We start from the raw sequence: 20525 nt of genomic DNA on the forward strand, positions 1-20525 counted from the left end.
AAAAAAAAAAAAAAAAAAAAAGTCAAACGAGCGGCACGATTTTGCCTTTTGTTGTTTTTCTTTTGAAAATCTCTCGAATGCCCGGGAGGCAGCCGGATTCTCATATCTGCTTCCGCTCCCTTGGGCTGCTGCAGCGGCTCATTCCTCATCTCCTGAGAAGCTCTCTTTTGCCCTTCGAGAGGGTGAGGGTGGGAAGGCACCTCGTGTTCTCGTGTCGCCAGGCAGCGCTGTTCCTGGAGGCGCACTGGGACCCCAGGGTTCCCCGGGACACATTTTGAGAACCGCTGACCCGTGTTGCTTTCCGCAGCTCCTGGCACTGGGCTGGCTGCAGGGACGCAGCAGGGAACAACAGGACACAGCTTAGTCCTGGGGCTCACAGAGTTTGTGTGCTCCCCGGAGTTTGTGTGTTGAGGGCCGCGCCTCAGTACTCTGAATGTGATCTTGTCTGTGTAAAAGATCCAGGGTGACTGGTGTCCTTCACAGAAAGGAAAGGGAAACGTGGAGACGCCGGGAGAAGGTGGCCGCCCCACTGTGCCCACTCCCAGGGCTCCCGCGTCTGAGGTCTAGAGCCGCGGGGGATGAGTATCTGTTGCTTAGGGTTCCGTCCTCAGGGGGCTTTGCCAACCTCAGTGGACTAATGAGAGGCTGTGTGTCCCACGCGGCCCAGGCTTTAGGGCAGGGCGGAGACAGATTCTCTTTACCTTTGGGCTCCGAGACTGAGGCTGTCCAGGGGACACGGCAGTGAGAGTGATGAGGACTTCGAGGTGCTGCCCTCCTGGCATGCTGACCACTTTGCTGAAGGAGGAAACAGTGGCCTCTGCAGCACTGTCTAAGCTCAGAAACTTGCATTTGGAGCCTGGCGTGGGATCCTGACGCTGTGGGAGGCTGAGGCAGGAGGATCGCAAGTTCTATCCCAGCCTGTACAACTTAGTGATTTAGAGAGACCCTGTCTGAAATGTATAATACAGAAAGGGCTGGAGATGTGGCTCCGTGTGGGTTCAATCCCTAATACCATAGAGGGACAGAGAAGGAGACTGGTAGGGGAGAGGGAAGAGAATAAACCTTCCCCCTTCACTCTGGTGCGTAGTGAGCAGAAAGGAAGCGGCCCATAGCTGCCCTTTGCCCTGAGAGCTCCTGAGGATTTTCAGCTCGCCCAGCCCTGGGTGAACAGTGATGTAAATAAATATTCCTCTCACTTCAAAAATTCTTATTCAGTCATTCTCGCCCCTTCCTGCAGCAGATCTGGAGCCCTCTCTCCTGAGTGTCTGTAGTTGTGCCATCCTGGCTGCCTTGAGGTCCTGAATCCATACAAAACATTTCCCACTCATTCATCAGAGTCCAGCCTGGGATGGCAGGGCCAGCGCCCCCTGTGGGTCACTGCTGGGTGGGGCCTTGGAGTGGGTCAGGACTGTGCCGTGGTTGGTTCCCTTGTTTAACCGCGTCAGGAGCTTAAGAGCTCAGATGAGATGGGACTTAGGGATTTCCTGACTTGCAGGACACCTTGTTTAACTTTTAAGTCAGTTTAAAGTGCACCTATGCTCACAACTAGTAACATACGCAAGTCTGTTGGGCTGGATGGCGGGAAGAGGGGGTCGCTCGCCCTCGCTCTGGATCAGTTGCTTCTCTAAGGAGCTATAGTCACAGGTCACCCTTGGGGGCTCCCGTGCAGGGTGGATGAGTGAGCGACTTGGAACAGCACCCAGGCCCTCGGTCACATGCCCACCCCACAGGTGTCCTTGTGCTGTTCAGGGCCTGCACTGTGGGGCGGTGGGGCAGCAGTCCTGGCTTTGCAAACTTCCTTATCCCCTCCGGGAAAGTCAGACAGATTGGTCCCCCATGAATTTGCTTCCTCCACAGCAGTAAGGATATGTGAGGAGGTCCCCACTCGGGAGGTAACCCAGAGGCCCACCACGGTGTCATTGAGGTTTCGGGTCATGGAGCCGGGCTGCAGCTCATGACTGTGTCTACAGCTATTTAAAGATCCACTGGGATTTCCAAAATGGACAAACTTAACGGGGGTTCGAGCCGGACCCCACGGGAGTCCTGTGGGTGTGAGGTATGCCTGAGGCTTTTGAAACTGTGGGGCAACTTTACTGCTTGTCATTCAAATGTATCGCAGGTTGAGGTCAGCGCTGCAGAATCCTAAACGCCAAATCTCCTTGGCAACCCGTTGGTAGGGCACTGAGAGCGCCAGGACGGGGCTGCAGCCGGGTGCTCACACTGCATCCTGGGAGAGGAGCCCACGCAGCGGCCGGGAGCTCGCAGAGGGTCTCGGCCCCCTGGCCACTCGGTCCCCTTCCTGAAAAGCAACCAGGGGGGATTTATGGGCTGGAAAATTCTCCATAAAACCCAGGCTTCGTCTCCTGCCCCGGGGAGAGAGGCGCCGCCCCTCACAGAGCCAAAGCGCGACCTTGGCAAGGATTGGACCCTCCGTGTGCCCCCCTGGCTCTTTCCACCATGGCAGCCCGGGTCTGAGGGAAAGAAAACATTCCCATTCGTGAGCACTTTGTACAGGGAGCTGCCTCTGCCAAAACCGTTAATCAGGGATGGGGAGGAGTAGAAGGAGGTGCGGTGCCCGTGTCAGAGCTGGCCCTAAAGACAACACCAGCTCTCGGGGTGGCACTGCGCTTGCTGTCCACACGGAGCTGGGGACGAAATCTGGAGGCAGCACAGGAGGACCCCGGGCTTCCGCAGCTGCAGTCCTACTTCCGGGCCGGGCCTACGCCTCTCTGCCGCTCCCTGTCGTCCCCCATGACTTGAGTCCCCTCCGATGGAAAGTCTCGGCTGGAAGCCTGAAGGCCTGAGAGACACCTGACGGAGATGAACTCAGCCGGTGACAGCCCGGCCGGTGGGTGGAAGCCAGGACATCTGTTGCTTCTCTCTTGTGCGTGCCGGGGTTTTCCATTGTGCCAGAATTTTCTCATGAATAAAATTCTTGGAATTTCATCGCAAACAATGAATTCATGTGTCAGAGCCCCATGGACCAGGCAGGCCCCTTTCCAGATGTGTAGCGCGCTGAGTTCTTGGCGTCTGTGTGCGCGGAGAAGGCCAAGCTCGGGGCGGCTGCTTGCGCAGGGAGCTCCCTCTACAGTCGAGCAGGGTGCTCTCCTGTCCCTCCCAAGCCACGATGGGGGACACAAGTGACGTCATCACCACCACGGGAGCCTCTGGACTTCTCCAGCCCGAATCCTCTGAATCCCAGCCTGGGCTTGCAAACTGCAACAGCCGGAAGGGCAGAATATAATTGTGAATTTCTTCCTATGGTTGTCGTGGAAACTCCTCCTCGTAGAACTTCGTCAGAATCCCCAGGAAGTTTTAGCGGAAGTCAAAATAAGAAGCATCATGGCCCACAGGTCCTGAAAAGAAGACTTTCCTTCAGGAGTCAGCAGGGTATCAACTGTGTGCTGTGCTCATCCAGGGGAACACGTGGTGCAGTCATCCATCCATGCATTCATCTGTCCATCCATCTGTCTATCCATCCATCCATCCACCCATCAATCCATCCATCTGTCCATCCATCCGTCTATCCATCCATCCATTCATCCATTGGCTTTGTTGTTGTTTGGTTTTGGTGCAGTTTTTTAGTGATATCGAGGATGGAACCCATGGCCTCATGCACGTTAGGCAAATACTCTACCTCTGAGTTACATCCCAGGTCCTTTTTAAAATTTTTATTTTGAGACAGGGTCTCACGGAGTTGCCCAGGGCTGGCCTGGAATGCATGATCCTCATGTCTCAGCCTCCTGAGTGGCTGGGGTTATAGCATGCATCACCGCCCCTGCCTCTGATAATAATTTAAATGAAATATTAAACTGTATAAAATCTATTCCATACAGTAGCTTTTTTGGCTCCTTGGGCTACTGTAGTGGGGAGCTTGGCAGCTGCGACGTGAACCACCTTTGCAGTTGAGGAAATTGAGACTTAGAAAGGATGAACTGTGCTTAACTGAACCAAACATGCACCCACCTCCCCTGGGATGTTGCCGTAGAGTGGCTTCTGAGTCAGCGGGCTGGGGACCCAGAGTCTGCATTTCTAATAAGCCCCAGCAAGTCCAGACTTGGAGCGGGCAGGGGCAAAAGTTTCCCGGAAAGCACCAGCTCCCATCTCAACACTTCTGACCCCAGACTCAATGCTCCTTTGTCCTAACATGCTGCATGTTGACACATTTCCATATTTATCCTAAATTTTACAGTAAAGGCTAATGAAGAACATTATCTCTTCATAAATATGAGCTACTTAAAACTAATAGTAATGGGGGTGGCATGTGGATATTCTGAGTGTAATATAATGACAATGATTGGAAAAATAAAAACAAGCCGGGGTGTAGCTCAGTGGCAGAGTGCTTGCCCAGCTTCCATCCCCAGCGGTGCAAAAAATAAATAAAAAACAAAGCAGAAAGAAAGAGCCCTACATGCAGACAATGTGAGGGAACATGACCTGCACTCTTTGCACTCATGCCGACATGAAATGTGCGAACGGGATGTCTCCCCAGGTTTTTACACTTTTTGTTCCTCTTTAGTGGAAAGAAATCTACTGGGGAGAAATGTTTCTTTGTGGGAGAATAAAGAAGCCTACTAACATCAAACATATTGTTTCTTCTTGGAATTTAGTTTACTTTCCCCTACTCACAAAAGTGCATACACTGCCCACTCTAATTATCAGTGGATTCCAGTGTGAAGTTTGGATGCCCGTTTGCAAAATCGAGTTAAAGGCTAAGGCGTTGGAAAGTGGCCTTGGTCTGGTGTCTTGGTTTCCCAAGGTCCTTTTGAATCTCATTTTCATTACGCCGAGTGTAACCATTCTTTGAAATCTGTCTCTCACACAATATTCCTAGGCTTTCTGCATGGAGTACGTCTTTCCTCGCTTCAGGGAAGTTCATTTTCCCAAAGTGTTTTTTGTGGGTTTCCCACCCACTGGTTACTCTTATCTGTATGGATTGAAGGTAAAAGGCTGCAATGATGTGCCTCCTGACGGCGGTGGTAGGGCCGGTGCCAGCCGCTCGACTCCACAACCCATCCGTGTGTGGCGCGGGGGTCCCCCACTGGGGCTTGGACATCGTTTCCCGACTTGGCTGTGACTCCCATGAGCACCCACAAGTGCGTGACGTCTGGTGCTGGGAGCGTGCGCACCAAGAAATGGGCCCTGAAAATGCTTGTGTTTCCATGACGACATCATCCGGGTGCAGTGAGTGAGCAAAGGGGAGGGTGGGGACCAGCCGAGTGTGCCCGGTGCTGGTGGGAAATGGGCGCTCAGAGAGGGAGAAGTAGCCGAAGGTCTGAGAGCCAGTCCGTTCGTGGTGGTGAGGAAAAGGCGCCTACAGGAGGAGAAGGGCAGAAGGAGAGGGGAGGGGAAGAAGCGGGTCCTCTGTGTTAGGGAGGTAACATCTGCGGACTGTAGTACAGATAAGGCATGCGTGACGGCTCCCAGTGGTGCTTTATTGAGACAGAATATGAGGTTGTGTATCTCCTAATCTTTACACACGTTACATATATTAACACGTGTGTGCGCGTGTGTACATCTGTGTGCATGCACACAGAAACACCAGTTCTGAGTCTTACCTCTTAGCACCGGGCCAGTATTGTGGGTCATAAAGTTGTTTGATTCCGAAGCGGTACCATATTGGCAAAAATCCGCTCTTTCAATGGACTTCATTGGCCCGCGTACATTTTCCCTGCGCGGCGAATCCAAGATTTTTTTTAAAAAAAAAATATTTCTGAAAGCCGAAAACAGCAATGTGTTAAATTAGAAAAATGTGAACACGAAGCTAGGCCCTGCGTTTACTGTATGCTGCGGATGTTTCCTCCTCTGAAGAATTCGGAAGAAGAGAACAGCAGGTCTAGAAGAGGGGATGGAAAGGGCCCCCAGCTTGGCAAGGCAGCATTCCCTTCCTCCGGGCAGCTCTGTGTGGGCTGGAATTACCAGGCACCCTGGAAGATGACGGTTCCTCGGAATAAGTCAGAATTTCAAAAGTACCTAGGCTGAGAATAAACACTCCTGCAGGTCCGGGACCTTGATCTCAGGCTGGTGAGGCCTCTTGGTGTGCTGTCTGTTTCGGTTGTGTTTCTTTTTTCTCCTGCAAATGTGATTAAGAATTGGACTTCCCAGAAGCATCTACTATATGTGCCTTTCCTTGAAGATAAAAGATACACAACAGGGCTTGGGACACCTAACACATAGCTTTCCAGTATCTTATGTCTGCGGACACCCACTGAAGATCTTCAAAGTGGCCCTGGTCCAGCATATTTATAAATGGTGTCCCGATGGCCCTGTTTTGTGTGCAGTATTCACGTGGAGAGGGCAGATATCTACCTGCTAATCCTAAGCCAACTCTTCGGGTCTGAGTAATCACGTTAGCCCAAGAAAAGAACAGCTTCGTTGGTTTACACCATCGTCTGCACAACAGTTAAAGGCACCTGGCAGATGTTGCTGTGTAAGCCTGAGATTCGCAGCAGGGTGGTACTTAGAGGGTTTCCCACTGGTTTCTGAGGGGTTCTCGAGGCTCTCTCCTGACCCTCTGTGCTGTCCTGGGTCCCGAGGTTCCCGGCAGTGATTTTCTCACCCTCCCCTACCTCTTCGTTCTTTTAGGGTAGTTCCATCTCCTGTCTGTGGGAACAGCTGTGCTATTAGAACACGTGACCTCCTGTCCTCTCTCTTCCTTTTGGTAACAGCCAGGGAGCAGCTGGAGAATGTGACACGAGCCCTCCTCTGTGTCATCCTCACTGCGGAGGGAAGCTCCTTCTTTTTCGAATCCTGCTTTCTCGTTTGTAGTCAGGAATGACAACCATCCTAGAACAATTCTAAGAATCCAGTTACTATGGCGGGACATGGTGGTGCACGCCTGTAATCCCAGCACTCTGGGAGGCTGAGGCAGGAGAATCACAAGTTCTAGCCCAGCCTGGACAACTTAGCGAGATCTTGTCACACAGGGGATGTAGCTCACTCGGTGCAAAGGGCCTGGGTTCAATTCCCAGCACTGTCAAAAAAAAAACACTATTGTGTTCTACCAAACTGAGGATGCTGTCAGCGAGATCAGCTACCATCGTTGTGTTCTGCTGCCAGACGAGAGATGCTGCCCATAACCTAGGCCATGGCACCGACCGTAAAACACAACCAGACCTCAGACCTGGTAAAATCTAACACATGGGTATCTTACAATCAACGAAGCAGGGTATAAGAGGATATTGCAAGCCACGTGTTCAGCAAGGTGGCTTGGTTTGTTACAAGCTGGTCCGAGTGTTTATGAGAGTGGCTAAAAGATGGCATCTTACCAATTGCCATGCAGGGAGTTAAGTGATAACCCAGTGTGTACCTGCTCTGTGTGACAGCAGCGTAGGGAGGACTTTTAGACTGGATCAGCGTGGGGTAGAACTTGGACGGAGAGGCGGGCTGCTGACACCAGGCGATGTGGGCCTCGTTTGTGCGCAGTCTCCACACCATTGGGACAGCACGAACTTCTGGGAGATTATTCTGTAGAACGGCCCCAGTCTAAAATTCTTGCCCCACGTCGCTTGTGCATTTGCTTTTCATAATTATCCAATCGCCGTGGCATCCAGGACTCTCGGAAACTATTTAGGAACCGCGTCTGTCACGCCTGCTTGGCCCCCCACTTGCTGCGAATGAGTCCGGGTCACCCCTGAAGGTTTTGCTCAGTGTGAGAACTCCGTCACTCCCAGATTTTCAGGAGAATGGTATGATGGATCGTGTCTATTGACAATATATTATTCTGATGGACCTTGGGGCATCACAAGTCAGAAACAAATTTGGGCTGAGACCTTGATTTCTAACCCTTTTTTACTTAACAGAGCGTTTGTGTGCCACAGAGAGGCGTGGGGGCCCCTTGGTCCCACTGGAAGGATTGGTACGCATGCAAAGTGCACTCAACATTTTTATTTATCTGTTTTGTTTATTTTTTCAATCTAAATATAATGTTGGATACTTTCTTGCCCCCGGCTGTTCTCCTATGATCAGGATACAAAGGAATGATCCTCGTAAACCACTGGTGCTTTCAGTACTCGAAGTAAGAACACCAGAGTGCCAACCCAGCAGTGCCTTTTGCCTGGGGCAGCTAGGGCGAACTTTTGTCTAGTTTGCTGGGAATTTACGTGTTTTTCACATAAATGGCCTCGGGCAGCAGCTACTCGCCACATCAGACCACCCCAACTTTCCTGGAGCTACAGAAAAACACCCCCAAACACACACTGGCAGCCACCAGTCTCAATTTCAGCCTTTTTATAGAGACACAGAGCAGGCATATTAAATTATTATGTTGTGTCTCTGCCATATTTTGGCTGGTTTTGAATTCTAGGTTATAAAGCAAATAAAGCAAAAGGCTTACACTCTTCGGCTGGTCTGGGGTTCTGAAAGAACGACCTTTCAGGGCTCACTGAGGCACCCACCAAGGCAGACAGGCAGGCAGGTGGACAGGAGGTGGGGTGGCCTGGTGGCCAGGGAAGGAGCCAGGGCACAGGGAAGCGGGGACATCAGCAGCCACAGCCGGGGCTGCAGCCACAGACCCCGTGTTTCCCGTTAACAGCCTGGGCTCACACTTCCATCTGTTTTGGGGGTTTGTTTGTTTGTTTGTTTTTGAGACAGGGTCTCACTGTGTAGTTGAGACTGACCTGGAATTCAGTATGTAGCCCAGGCTGCTCTCGAATTTACAGAGATCCTCCTGCCTCAGCGTCCCGAGTGCTGGGATTATGGGCGTGCGCCACTACACCCAGCTACTTTTGTCTGTTTTAATCCCGCCGGCTACAGTGACACTGTCTCCCCTCTGAAGTCCTAGGACTGCCGCGCAGATATGCTTTGTCATTCAGACTTCAAACTGGGTTGTGAGACCTTGTGGTCACCAAGTCAGGTGTGGGGACAAAGGGCTAGGGGTCCACAGCTTGGTTTTCTTCTAGCAGCTAACAGTAACGATTGTCCTTGTTGATAAGTCTCTGAAAACTACCCTCACTCTGTTACCTCCTCCGTTGTTAAAAAAAAAAAAGGAGCGTAGGTGGTGTGTATGTGCGATTTTTAAAAATTTGCTTCATTTTCCTAACCTGTACTCAATTCTAGGTTTCTGCCTGACTTAATTTACCCCTTTTTCAAATCTTTCCCCTCTGATAAACCAAAGTGATGAAGTGGTTGCTTTTGCTGTTCTGAATTTTGTCCCTTTTCTCATTTTCAGGCGATATTAACTTAGAGAAGAATTTTAAAATACGAAGATTGGATGGAAACGCTTGTTATCTGAGGTCTTTTATCCCTCTAAATCAATCTCAATTAACTTTGGTTTCTTTCTTTAGAAAACCATGTGCTGGAATATTGCTTTGCCAGATGTGAGAATGGATTCCTTCCCCCCAGAAACACACACTTTGAGCCTCACTTTATTTAGAATATTTTGGTCTCCCCTCCCCACCCCAACCTTATGCTATATTTATCTGGCCAGTGGCTCTGTTTATAAGAATATTTTACCTGGTGGCATGCTACTATTTAAGAGCTTTCGCCTTTCCCATTGCTGATGTTGAAACTCTTTTCTTTTTAATCTGTAACTTTAAATTCTGCCTGTCCTCTACAGGTAACGTGCTTTGGCTGGTTTCTGATATAAATCGCACCTTTATTCATGTTTCTCGCAGACTGCCAAAACTAGCATCACAGAGCTCATTGACCTCTCTGAAGCCTGCTGGGGGTTGCAGGCCCGGCCAGGAGAGGAGAGCAGCTGTCTGCCCTGTTTGTAAACCATCTCCCAGCGCTGCCGTGGGCCGGGGAGGGGGGGCCTGCTCAGTGAAATCACTTAAAAAGCTATAATTTTTGCCTTTATTAATTAGCGTGGCTTCATGAAATCAATGGTGCTGATTTTATTTTAGTTTAGTTTTAGGTGCTGTTATATTGGGGATTGAACCCAGGGTCTTCATGCTGAGCCACCTCCTTGGCCCTTTTTTACATTTTATTTAGAGGCAGGGTCTCAGTACTTTACTAAGTTGCCCAGGCTGTGTTGAACAATTGGGCCTCCTGCCTCAGCCTCCCAGAGTGCAGAGATTACAGGCACAGGCCACCACGCCCAGCGTGATCACCCTTCGCCACCTGGGACTGTGGGTTCAGAGGCCTTGTGTTCACCTCCCAGTGTGCTCAGGAGAGTGCTGTGAGGTTTAGATTCGGCAGCATCTGGGGTGCACACGGCTGCTCTCCGCTGTCCTGCTCCCTCTCGTGGCTTCTTTGGGTGGATGTGACTGGTTGCGGGTTTGTTTCAGACGCCTTTGTCTCCCTTGTGCCTGATTCTGGTGCTCCGGCTGCCCTCAGCCTTGGTGCCCTGCTGCTCAGAACTCCCACTTCAGTCTTGCCCAGCCTGTCCCGGAGCTTCCCTCCTGGTCGCTCCGGGGTTGAGGGTGGGGCCATGACCATCACTCGGGCCAGAGAACAGGGTTTGTTCCCACTGGCTCTGCTTGCTGACTGACTCAGAGATGGTACATGTGGTCAGGATGCTGTGCCCTTGGGAAGCAGGGCAAAGCCTGGGCCTGAGGGTGGGGAAGAGAGTGGCCCAGCGTGGAGGTGGGAGGAAAGCTCTGTAAAATTGCATGATTTTGATAGTTCTGGGAATGGAGGTCTCCAGCTCAGACTGGCTGTAACATATGGCTCTAATACTCATGGTGACCATCCTTATGTATGTAAAAGTTGATGTCAAGAACAAGAAGGGAGTGCTAATGTCCTAGTCACCTTCTTGTCGCTGAGACGTAATACCACAACTTAAAGGAGGACCGTTTATTTCGGCTCACAATCTGTTGAGGTTTCAGTCTGTGGTCAGCTGGCTCCAAGGAGGGGTCCAGTGGAAGAGAGCTGCTCAGGGCATGGTGGACAGAAAGCAGAGGAGTTCAAGGAGGAGCTGGGGAGGGAAGTGAACGCCTCCAGGCCATGGCCGAGTGACCATCTCTTCGAACTTATTCCACCTGCTAAAAAACAAGTCAGTGAAAAGCCCCTATAATCCAATTGCCATTCAAAAACCCCATCTATAAGTGCATGCAGCTTAGGGGTGTCTCAAGCATAACAGCTAATTTAAACACATTTCCCAAGCCTGCACACTGGAGAGGGCCCTGTGGACTGCAGAGACAGGAGGGGAACATGATGACATCCAGGCCTGTCCCTTTCCTCACCCTGGGTCATCGTGACCAGGTCACCTACGGTGAGATGTGCACCTTTCTGGACCACAGAGACGAGATGGTCCCCATGATCTCCCTCCTCCCCAAACTGGCTCCAAAGTTCTATTTTTTAAAACATGATCTGTGACTCAAGGAGTATCTGCTCCTCGTGAGCTGATGGCCAAAGGACTGAAATAAAAATGAGCTGTCACATGAATTTTTTTTTTTTCTGTTTTAGAAACCAAATTGGATCATCTCAGAGTTACTCTGTGTATTTGCTGTATCTTTCAAGTACCTGAGATTTCCAAATCAAGTTTGCCTGCGCTGATCTGGCTGCAGAATATAAACACAGCCAAGAGCTAACCACTTGTTTGACTTAAAACCACAGAAAGAAATGATCCAACCACGACAGATTTTTATTTCTTTTCATTAAATCATGCAGAAAAGCAAAGATATTAATAGAAAGTAAAGATAAAAAAAAAAACTTCAGCTATTCACTGATCCAGGTATTTTAGACTTCCTAGTAGAGTGTTTGGAAGCATCTGGATAATTCACAGCTTTGCTTTTTGAGGGTTCATTTATCATCCAGATGTCGCCATCATGGAAGCACCCCTTGCAACTCTAATCAGAGCAGAAAAAGCAAGATCGTGTCTGGCTGTCTTTGCTGTTCCCACCACCCCTCACTCTCTTCCTCTGAGCCTCCTGGGAGCGTGGCAGTTTTGCCAGATGTTGAGGTGTCAGCCTCACAGGTCTTTTTTTAATTCTCACGACTGTTCTGTACCCTGTCTGCTTGAGTTATAGATTGCATGTGTCAAATAATGACACATGCAATTGGCTGTCTTCTAAGACCTTTGAAATTCAACTTCCTTGAGTTCAGATGAAAGTGGGTATCATCTGCCCTGCTGCTGGCATCTGAGATGCCCTGAATCCCACATCCGGTGTTTCTGGGCTCGCCAGTTCCAACACTTCCAGCCTCCTGGGGAGAAAACAGGGGGCTCTTTTTTCTGAAAAGTAGAAATGGAGTCCATACAATCTACTTCTGCTGCGACTGTCCCCATTAGAAATGACTCTAGGGCCGGGGATTTAGCTCAGCGGTTCGGTGGCCTGTCTTGCAAGCGCAAGGACCTGAGTTCAATCCCCTGTACCAAAAAAAAAAAAAAAAAAAAAAAAAAAAAAAAAAAAAAAAGAAAAAAGAAAAGAAATGACTCTGGCCATGACTGCCCTTTGGAGAGTCCTGAATATGTGTTTCTTTGGGCACTTAGGAAGCACTATCAGTGGTGAGCGAGGACCAGTCGTTATTTGAGTGCGCCTACGGAACGCCACACCTGGCCAAGTCAGAGATGACTGCGTCCTCCTCTGGAGACTATGGCCAGACTTCCAAGATGAGCCCGCGGGTCCCCCAGCAGGACTGGCTGTCTCAGCCCCCCACCAGAGTCACCATCAAGATGGAATGCCACCCTGGCCAGGTCAACGGCTCCAGGTAAGGTGACTGCAGTTCCTCGCCTCCTGCACCCCACCCCTCCCGACTTCCTGTTTCCTTGCACCGGAAGTTGCTCTCCCTTCTCCAAGGATGGGTTCAGAAATGGAGGCCGTGGACCGGGAGCATTGGGCGACACTGAGAAACTGTGTTCTCCAGTGGTTTGTGTTGCGGATAAAGGCTGTAAAACCGGTAGTTTATTTACCAAGAACTCTCTTTGAAGATGGGATGTTCAGTTCTGTTTCCCAGGCATGAGGGCTTTGTGGGAGAGGGGACCATGCCCACATATGGCCCGCTTCATCTCTGAGGCTTTGATTGCCTGCAGAATCACACTGTCTTTTGCTAGGATGGAGGGAGGGTGTCTTCTGCAACCAGGCAGTGAGGCATCTGTCCCAACATTCAGCCTTGCAGCCCTGCTGTCCCTCCTCTTGTTCATTCTCAACTCATACGCCATCCCAAGCTCTGTCTCCAAGAACTGCTCTCTTGAGTTTGTCATGAAAACGTAGCTGTCCCTTGCGGAACTGATTTGAGCACACAGAAGTATAGAAAGTAGTTGTGAAAAGTAAGGTTAACTCCAGGAGGATGTATGTCCCATATATATCCAGGCAAAAAGTACACCGTCTCAGGACAAAGAAAGGAGAATTTCTTTTAAATGTTTCGTAGCCTACATTTCTGCCTGAAGTCACAGGGACGGTTGGCAGTTTCTCATGTATAAAAGCCCTCTATCTCCTGTAGCCCCTCAGAACCCTCAGCAGGTCGGCAGGAAGATCATCCTCCTGTGATGGACCGGAAACCAGCGACCAGGCACTTTGGGGCTCAGAATCATCACTGAGATGGGCTCAGAGTTTGGCTGTAAACCAGTGGGTGTCGGGCTCCTCCGCGCCCAGAACATTTTCCACTCTGCGGCTGTGGCAGGGCCTCTCTGTTACGTATATGTTTGATGTTAGATGTCTGAGTGCAGTGTTTTATAAGTGCTGGAAACTGATGCGTCAACCGCTGGGGTTGCCAACGATGGGGCCAAGCCACAGTCGCCTAGCGGGAATGCCAGCGCAAGGGCGGACGTGTCACACGGGCAGAGGGGCAGTGCCAGGGCTGGCCCGAAGCCCTGAAGGCAGTCTCTTTGGGGCTTCTCCCTCCTTCTCGGCAGCAGCATGGATCTGTGCTGAGCCCACTGCAGGCCGATTCAAGGCAGGTGCATCAGGGGGCTCATCCAGATGGGGCTTCCCCAGTCCTGGCAGTAAATGATTCAACTGTGTAGTTTACTGCCAATCCCGTCCATCATTATGCCTGAAAGGGCTCCATGGCCTCCATTTGGGGTGAGTCCTGTGAGCCCCAGCCCCCAGTATGGCCATGGTGAGGAGACTAAGAGCAAGATGGAATTCTTAGTCTTCTCTTCTCAGAGGTGGACGTCTTTCTCCCGGAAGTACACTGAGAGCCTGTGAGACAGAGGCTGGGATGGAGCTGGGAGAGGAACTCAGGATTTCTGTCTGGCAGGGAGGGCGCATGAACCCGGCCTTCCTCTGCGGCCCATGGTAGCTGGGATCAGCCAGGCCCACCCAGACTTAGCTGAAGGAGCCTGAGCAGAAGGCAAGACAAATGCTACAGAAATAAAGCTTCTCTTGTTCTCCCTGCACCGCTCCCGAGCAAAATACCAAAAGCACTGCACCTTCCGCGTGTGGGAGACGTGCCCACGCCGCACCCCCGATATCTAACCCTGATGCCCTCGGTCGGTAGCCGATGACGGGGCTGGGCGGTCTTTCCAGCTGAGGTGGGTTCCCCAGAGCCCTAGGTCAGGGTTCGGGGACACTGGGCATCCCCTCACAAGGGAACAGTGGGGTCTTTGAGCTTTTCCTGTTCCAGGCCTCCCAGAATTCCCACGCTGCTCAGAATCCTGCCGCACCCTGAGGTCCCAGTAGGCAGTGCCCCGTGGGCCCGTGGCCACCTGCGGTTTACTCCATCTGCCTGTAAGCAAGGTCCAGGTGCTCCCTTGGGGTCCGTGGTGCTGGTTGTGACATAGAGCCCCGCTGTGGCAGCTGGGGACAACACAGATGCCAAGTACCCCCAAGCAGCTGGCCACCAATCATCACCCTCCCCGCGGAGACTGTCCTGGGGTACAGGGCCTGGTGGTTGTGGGTCCCCTCTGCAGAAGAGATTGCGGGCCGCAGACTAAGCTTAGTATCTGCCTGTCTTGGGGTGCTGGCCTAGTGCCTCTGTTGGATCCCCAGAAACTAAGGGTCTACTTTGGGAGCTTTGTTTTAAGAAAATCCTTTCATGGCTATGGGGGCTGGCTGAGCTGACGCCCAAGCAGACTTGTTCCTTCCCTGGAAAGCTCAGGGTTTGCACTTTAGACCTCAGCCCATTTCACCAGGCTTGCCACAGTGTTCTTTAATGCAGGGCAGCTGCTGGGGATGTGGCCTTAAAAATCCCTCACAGCAGCCCGGGGAGTAGAGTTTGAGCAAGTCCCTGGGGAATGTGGTGGACTCAGGGAGACACAGCACCCCGACTGCTGACCGCCGTGTCTGACACTGTCCGGCCTGTGCTGAACGAGACCACTCACGGCTCCAGCCTGCTGTGCCAGGTGTCCTCGGGGCCCCTGACACTGCCAGGGCTCAGCCTGGCCCGGCAGGAAGTGGGAAGGGGGTTGTGACCAGACAGGGTATAGATGCCCAGAGGCAGCCCGCCCTCAAACGTCCCTGCTCTGGCTTGGGCGCAGGGGCTGTTCTGTAGCAGTGCGCATCCTGGAGCCCGGTGCAGGGGAATTCACACACATCTGAAGTTGGCCTTGGGCTGGGTGGAGTGGGCCGTGACCCGGTTGTCACTGCACTTTGGCAAATGCCTCTCGGGGTGGGACAGGCACGCTTTGCGGCACCTCCTTCCTCACCGGTGTCACTCTTCGGCCTCGGCCCTCTACACATCCCTCTATCCGCCGAGGAGTGGGAGGGACCTGCTGCCCAAACGGGAGGTGGGAAGCGGCAAAAATGCAGTACGAGGGGGAAAATGAGATCTGCTGCCGCAAGAATCGAGCTTTTGTCCCTGGCTGCAGGCTTTAACCTGCTGAGGGTCCTGAGCCCCAGACCCTACAGACCACAGGATCTGCCACAGGTCAAATGCAAACTGCCCTCTGTCACCAGGAGGCAGCACCGGGCAGGGCAGCGCTGTCCTCCCTCTGCGCATGCCCGGCCTAGGCCTGCCCAAGGCCTTGTGGGGGGAGGGAAGTGGGCGTAGCCTTCTCTCCACTGGTGATGGTGACTCCGTGGAGCGCCCTGCAGGTCGTGTGCGAATGCGCCGTGCTGTGGGTCGTAATCCCAATCCAACCCAAACCACCTGCAGCTGTGAGCTCATCCATTTTATTGCATGAAAGTCCCTGTGCTATAGTGGTTCTTAAAGCGGGGTGCCAGAAGGAGCCCCCAGAAGCTTGTTCCTAAAGTAGATTCTCAGACCCGGTCCTGGGTCTTCTGAGTCTGAAGAGACCTAGGGGAGGCTCCAAAGGCTAGTGTTTTTGGCTTGTTTGTTTGGTAGTTTGTGTGTGTGTGCCGACCCCAGGGCCTTTGCACTGAGCTATATCTTCAGCCTTTGTTTTACTTTTTATTTGGGGGGGGCAGTCACTAACCTTCTATGTTTCTCAGGCTGGGCTCAAACTCCCAATCCTGTCTCCTCAGCTTCCCTGTTGGGGTTGCAGGCATCCTACCACGCCCAGCCAGCCTGTGTTTTAACAAGCCCCCCCTCCATGGGATCTGATGCTCTGTGGCCTGGGAATCCCTCCTGTGAGGTGCAGCCCTGAGAACCCAGGAAGAGAATGCGCAGTAGCTGGGTAGAGGTGGCTGGAGAAGACAGCGGGGATAGAGGGCTGGTTCTGGGTGCATCGGTCCACCTCGGTGAGCTGCACCTCCTCCCCTCCCCACCTGGGGTCGCTCAGCTCAGCCTCGGGCACATTGCTTATGCAGGGGACTGGTCACCTCCTTCTACTATGTGCATTGCTATCCTTGGGGTATAGTAATAAAATATACGAGAGAATTTCACCCTACTGAGTTCACTTCCAGGTGGGGAAGAAAGTCATTAAGTCAGACAACTTATTCAAATATATAACAGATGAGATCCTGACTAGTGCTTAACAGTTCTAGATGGGGTGGCCCAAGAAGTCACCCCTGAGAAAGTGAGCAACACATAAGGGAAGGCTCAGTGCAATGGCCCTGTGGTCACCCTGAAACGCTGGGGAGCCAAGGGGAAGAAGGCTGTTACTAAGTTGCCCAGGCTGGGCGTGAACTTATGCTCCTCCTGCCCCCGCCTCCATGTGAACTTCACACAGTCACATTTCAAAAGTAGTGTGTGTGGCAAGGAGACCTACAACCTGACCATTTCGGTGGCCTTCAGGAATCGCGTGTTGGGCGAGGTGAAAACTGGATGTTCTCTTTGAGTGGCACCTGTTCTGTTAGGTGACAAAGCACTGGGTTGCCCGCGGTTATCGCCTGAGACTGGAAAGGGGCGGAGACCTTGGTGGAGAATCCTCTCCCATCAGGCCCTCTGATGTTTCCTGCAGACTTCCTGGGTTTGATGTCCCATTTATTTTTCTGCCTCCCCCCAACTCGTTCCATTTACCCATCTGCTTCAGACACTGACAGATGGGCCCTGGAGATGGCCCCTAATTCTGCCGGCCACCCAGCCAGCTGTGGGGGTCTTGTGCAGTGCTGGAGATGTCCCGACTCGTGATTTCTCCTTGCTCTCCAGTGAGCACTTTCTGCTGCTGCTATAGCAGAAGACTACAGACCGGGCTGAAGGTGCCACACAAAATTTCCCATGGTTCTGGGGACTGGGGAGTCACCATCCACAACCTGGCAGGTTTGGTTCACAGAGGGAGCTTTCTTCTGCTTTTTTGAGACAGGGTCTCATTATATAGCCCAAGCTAGCCTCGAACTCACAGTGATCCTCCTGCCTCAGCCTCCTGAGTGCCGCAAGGACGGGTGTGTTCCACCACTCCGGGCTTTGTCCTCTGCAGTGATTGGCCTGCTGTGAGACAGAACTGAGTCTGAATAGGGAGAGGGGAAGATCAGGGAAGGCCCGGTGCGGGGGTGGTCTCTGAGCCTGCGTCCCTGTCCCTTCTCCTCTCAGGCACTCATCTTTGCTCTCTTGGGAGGCCAAATGCACCGTTTTAGAGCAGAGCACACAGGATGGTTAGAATACAAGTGGACTCCCTGGGCCACCAAGAATGCTTTGGCACTTTCTGTCTCGAAAGAGCAACATCATTTTGGTTAACCAGAGTTGACGCAGCCAGTTATTAGAATGGTCCTCGAGCTCCATGATGGCTGTTCCTCTCTGAAAAATCAAAGTGTTTCAGGCAAGACTGAAGGAATTCTCAAGGCAGAAAATATGTCACATTCACTCTTGACTATTGAGTGGCTTGTAGAAATTTTATTCTGTGGAAGATGTGATTTCCAGATGTCGTACCCCAAAATGATGCATCTCCCAGCAAGGGCTCAGGGTCTAAATGTGATCCAGGGTCTCTCTAACCCCTGCTTTCAGCTGAGGTAGTAAATGGAGACCTCAGAGGTGAAACTTTCCCAAGGCATCTCTGAGCCACCGAGTCCCTTTTAGGAACAAAGAGTTTACTGTGGGCAAGTTGGGGGCTCTTTCATTAATTTTGTCTTCAGCTGCTTCGGAGCAGGGGGAAGGAACAGGACTGTTGGGAAGAGGCAGACATTCCAGGTGTAAGAGAATATTTAGTAAGGGTAAAAATAACACGCAGCTGTGAAGTCAAACAGCTACGGTTTCAGTTTGGGCCCAGTGTTGGACGTGAATCACAGCCGCACCCCGCCCGCTGCTCCGGCGGGGGTGAGGCAGCTTTTCCACCGTCTCTGATTCAGAAATAAAACAGACCCACAAATTAGCCCGCGGCTCTCCAGACAATCTCACCCTTGTCTGAGGTTCTGAAATACCTTCTGTGGTGACTTTGGTTCTGGTGTGGCGCTGGACTGGGACTGTGCTGGCTTAGCCTGAAGCACGGGCTTTCTACACCGCAGAACGAGTGGGTTAGGATCCAGCTTTGGGGCAGGCGGGGAGTGACTGTCCTCGCAGGTGTCCCTGGAGGAAGTGACCCCTGCCCTTCAGTGAGGTCCAAGGAGGACCTACGCGTGTGGTCCCCGCAGCCTCCTGGCCCCGTCCTCTTCCATGAAATAAAGGCATCGGCCCCAGGCGACAGTGAGGGAGCCGGTGAACTTCTGATCCGCAGTCACGAGCCAAACACCGAGTGTGGTGACCCGGCTTGGTTACCTGCACAGAGTTTACTGAGGTGCAGTTGTGAGCCAGGTGCCAGCAGAACACATGCATGTGCACACACATGCACTTGCAGAATGCATTCGTGTTCACTCATGTAATGTTCACGGTTTGCAAAACCAGGCTGTCATCTGGGATCCCCTCCCGGCTGTCAGAGAAGGAGGAGACGTTGGCCCTTTCTGTTCATGCAGTGAGGGGCCTGGCTGTGACTTCTGAGGGCAGCCGGATCCACACTGGCTTCCCCAGTTCTAGATGAGGGGCTTTCTGCTACGGTTGGGGGGGGTCAGGGTCCAGCCGTGGAGGTTTCGGCACCAGTCCCTTCCTCCCTCACCCATTTCGAAGGTTCCGGCCGAGAAAATGCACTGCCAAAGTTGGTGCGCACAGAGGTGACCCTGGCAGCAGGTATCAGTGAGGCAGGGACCCTCACCCGCAGCGAAGGGCTACTGGAGGGGCCTCTGCCCCGAAGCCGGAGCTGGAGAGTGGCTGAGGTGGTGCAGAATGTGGCCTTCTGGGGCAGGGTCTGTGGCGTCACACTGAGGGGCTTTGGTGGCCCTGGCCCATGACCGCAGGGGCCCTACTGTGTCCCCACTCTCGGGCACAGAGACCTCCGAGAGTCATTGACATCTGAAGGGAGGAGCGCCGGGCGGGACAGATGCCTGGGGAGTTTCCAGGGAGTTCGGGTTCATCCTGAGGGGCTGGGGCCAAGGGCTGACTTGGGGTTTGCATCTGGGAAGAGAAAACCCTGCCTCAGGAGACAGAACCCTGGGGAGGAGTGCTGGGGGGTGGCCCCGTGTGGGGCAGAGACAGCAGGGTCCCCAGTGCCCGAGCGAGAGGAGCTCAGAGGAGGGGAAGGAGGATGGGTCTCGGGGAGCAGCGCGGCGCCCTCCGGGGCCCACTGGGCCTGGCGTGGCCTCTCCCCAAGGCCCACAGCCCACAGCCTGCTGAGAGGAGGGTGAATCACAGACTTCACGTGGCGAGAGAGCCCGGGCCGTGTTCGGTGACGGGGATAAATGAGGCCCGTTCACACCCGCAGGGCCGGCTGAGAGTCCGGCGGCTCCTGGTCGGGGACTGACGGCCTCAATCCGCCGCATTTCCATGACGGAGCCGCCCGCCAGCGCCCGATGTGAGAACGCCAGCGTCAGATGCCAAGTTTATTTTGTTTTCCAAAGACCAAAGACCGCCTTTCATATTTCTCAGTATGTTTTTACAAGCAGATGACGTCTTTTTAAAAGAGATTATGTAGAGACAGAGCTAAATGGGGCTTTCATCCCGGGCTGGGTCCCGCCTCGCCTCACACGTCAGGTGCACCGCTTGCTTTCCCGGGGCTCTGGCTTCCGTCCTGGGCCTTGGTGCTCCCTTCTGGGCCGTGATCTGACACGGCGATGTCCCCGCCCCGAGCCCCTGGCGCGGGGCCTTTGTGTCTGGTTTCCTTTCCCACTGAGGAATGTCTGATCTTCACCTACGCAGGGCCGGCACGGTGCTGAGTACCCTCCAGGAAGCAGCGCTGGGGAGGGACGGATGGCTTTGAACTCCAAACGGAGGGGACTTTTTCTAAACCAAACATCAGGATTCCCACGTGTCCTGAGTAGACTTCGCCATCTTTGGAGTCTTCCGGGGCAGCTCTTTCACCTGGTGACGCCCCTCTCCCCTCCTTTCTTCCCCCTCCCCTC

General features: G+C 52.7%; 1 protein-coding gene across 6 annotated transcripts in view; it reads left to right on the plus strand.

Moving 5' to 3' along the window:
• The window catches only part of Erg (ETS transcription factor ERG), a 213808-nt gene that overhangs the window by 154311 nt on the left and 38972 nt on the right, over nt 1–20525 (plus strand). For all 6 annotated transcript variants that reach the window (XM_010636545.3, XM_033768084.1, XM_010636547.3 and 3 more), the window contains one exon: nt 12374–12591. In XM_010636545.3, the coding sequence (XP_010634847.1) occupies nt 12374–12591 (218 nt within the window). The remainder of the gene's footprint in view (nt 1–12373; nt 12592–20525) is intronic.

Source organism: Fukomys damarensis, unplaced genomic scaffold (assembly GCF_012274545.1).
Source record: "Fukomys damarensis isolate Sample0158 unplaced genomic scaffold, DMR_v1.0_HiC HiC_scaffold_24, whole genome shotgun sequence".
Taxonomy (NCBI): Eukaryota; Metazoa; Chordata; class Mammalia; order Rodentia; family Bathyergidae; genus Fukomys; species Fukomys damarensis.